This window comes from Conger conger, chromosome 2, assembly GCF_963514075.1.
Source record: "Conger conger chromosome 2, fConCon1.1, whole genome shotgun sequence".
NCBI lineage: Eukaryota > Metazoa > Chordata > Actinopteri > Anguilliformes > Congridae > Conger > Conger conger.
This window is the reverse complement of record NC_083761.1, coordinates 73,604,555-73,607,054: the sequence shown is the minus strand read 5'-3', so window position 1 is coordinate 73,607,054 and position 2,500 is coordinate 73,604,555. Positions and strand designations below refer to the sequence as shown.

Here is a 2,500-nt window from a genome sequence, read left to right as displayed (position 1 = left end):
CTGTTCATTAGAGAGGCTGTAATTAGCGTCAGAATTCCCACACGCATCACCACCGTCAGCACACTTTCAGCGTCCAATGACACGGAGCCGTTCGGGGCGGGGTAATAATAACAGTCCCCCGTTAAATGTCAGATGAAACAACACACCGAATAATAAGTGATGCAACGCAACCAAGCTGAACAAACGACCAGGTGCTGGCCCATTGAAAAATAAAGCGCGGTTAAATGTTTAATAAGTAGCACAACAAGGCCTGGAGACTTAAGTACGTTCGGAGCAAACACGCTACACTTCTGGCTGAACAAGCACATCACAAAGGGAAGTGTATTTTGAGCCAGGCCCTCCGTGGCGGAGAAGCCAGGCATGACGAGCCGCCTGCAGACAAAGAGAAGGTGAATCTGCGCTCTGTTGTCTGCCTGTAACGCGGCTCTGTTCAGGGGGCCTGTCTAGACTAAACACAACACGGAGAGCGCGGTGGTTACGAGGCAGGAACAGGAGACGTTTCAGAAAGAAAGAAAAAAAAGAAAAGCAAAAAGAAAAAGAAAAACAACGGAAGCACGGCTGGAGTCTGAAGACTGTTCGTAACACCGAAGGACAGAAAGAGAAACGATAGACAGAAACATTACAACTACAGAAACAAGGCCCTGATGAATATTCATCATTATTATTATTAAAGCGGCGGTGTCTGGTGCGGAGTCACTGTGAGGTCTGGGCACTGCGGTCTAGACGGTGAGGTCAGGGGTGCTCGCGTCTAAACACTGGAAGCTATAAGAACAAATTAAATACCAGGATACGGCGGGGTACACAGCTCGCAGCTGCGAAAGGGAGAAAAAAAAGAGAAAAGCACACGTCTGCTTTTGCTCGTCGGCTCCAGGAGACCGTCGAACGTGCGACTTCTAGGAAGCGCTGCGCGTTACGTCATGTGGGAGGAACCGCTGTCGTGAGGGGAACGGCCTCCGGTGTGCGAGGCCGGCCCCTCCGCCACCTCCTCCCGGGGCGGGGTGCGCCTCCTCCGGGGCGGGGAGGGGAGGGGGGACGGCGACAGAGCTGCGCGGGGGACCTGGGGAGGAGAGCCACGCCCCGGAGCCCCCTCTCTCCCACAGGCACCCCGTCTGGCCTTGCCCAGCCCCCCGTATGCAGCCCGTCAACAGAGACCCCCAACACCGCAGGTGTAACAGAGAAACAGACGTGCCGAATCCCAAAAAGTATTACACGAAGAAAAAACACAAACTGGACTCGCTGCACTGGTTATGGTTTCATGCGTCGATGTACGCATGAACCACACTTCAAAAGCGCTTTGCGTGCTTCATAAAGCAATCATCATTTTGTGTTTTCTGAAGAGCCGTCAGTGTTTTTTTCTTCATTGTAAACCATAGGTGCACCAGAATAAAGGTCCCTTCGATTCGATAGCAGTAATGGGGTAAAGAACAGGGCAATAAAGATTACTGGCAAAAGTTATGTGTACTAATAAAACCAGAACTTTTAATATGCGACATACATTAATTTGTAGGAGTCTGGGAGACCGAGGTTGTTAATTTGCAACAAGATGGGACTACGCCAGATGACATCCAAGTGCACACTGAGATTAGAAGGTAACTTTTCGGAAAATGTATGTCTGTCCATACTTTGGTACGCTTTAGTACACATTCATATTGGAAAGCAATTAGCTGGTTTCATGATAAGAGAAAATGTGGGGGTTTTTTTTTCTCTATTTTAACTCATGCCTCGATTCCAGGGCTTGGCAATCTCCCTCTCGGACACAGGAATGGGCACTTCAATAAAGCTCTAAAGCAATTTAGTTTAATGGAATGTTGACAATTCTGCATTTTAGCTGACGCCTATCAAATCAGTTAAGTGTTCAGTACACTGCGCCTCAGGGATTATCACCAGGGGAAACACGAGCAGCAACGATTTGAAAAAGCAGCAATCCTCGGCGAGGTGGAAAAGCGGAGCGATGCATTTTGGGATTTCCACGAGGGCGATGCAGCCTGAAGTAGGTAACGCATTATTCAGAGCGGACAGAGCATACCTACAGGAGCGAAGGATGAAATCGCGAGAACAGTGAGGAACAGCCCTTTAAGCAGAAACGGGCGGCGTTCAAAGGGGCGGGACTTACAGCCGGTGTCCTTGAGGCGGTTGATGGCATTGGACAGGAGGCGGACGCAGCCCAGAAACCCCGCCCCCTGCTTCTTGTGGATCTTCTTGTGGTTCCACACACTGATGGTGATGGAGTCAGACTTCCCGATGTATCTGTGGGTTCGGGTGGGGGGGAGGGGAGGGGGAGAAGAGCTGTCAGTTTTTAAGCGTTGCCGTGGGAAACGCACATCAGAACGAGCACGGAAGCACCTCCGCAGGAGCTGCCTGCTATCGCACAGGCGGCTGCTGGTGCCCATCTGTACACCCGACACGAAGCCACATCACCTCCAGCCCAGCTGGGCAGCACGGGCGGGGTGCCAACACACCTGCCAACACGCCCCGCGGCTGCCGTCAGCACGTATCACCA

The 2,500-nt window shown here is 51.6% G+C and overlaps 1 protein-coding gene across 1 annotated transcript in view; it reads right to left on the bottom strand.

The window, feature by feature from the left end:
- smurf2 (SMAD specific E3 ubiquitin protein ligase 2) overlaps window positions 1-2,500 on the bottom strand; it is a 70,551-nt gene that overhangs the window by 27,498 nt on the left and 40,553 nt on the right. The window contains exon 4 of the mRNA XM_061229320.1: window positions 2,114-2,247. Coding sequence (XP_061085304.1) covers window positions 2,114-2,247 — 134 coding nt within the window. The remainder of the gene's footprint in view (window positions 1-2,113; window positions 2,248-2,500) is intronic.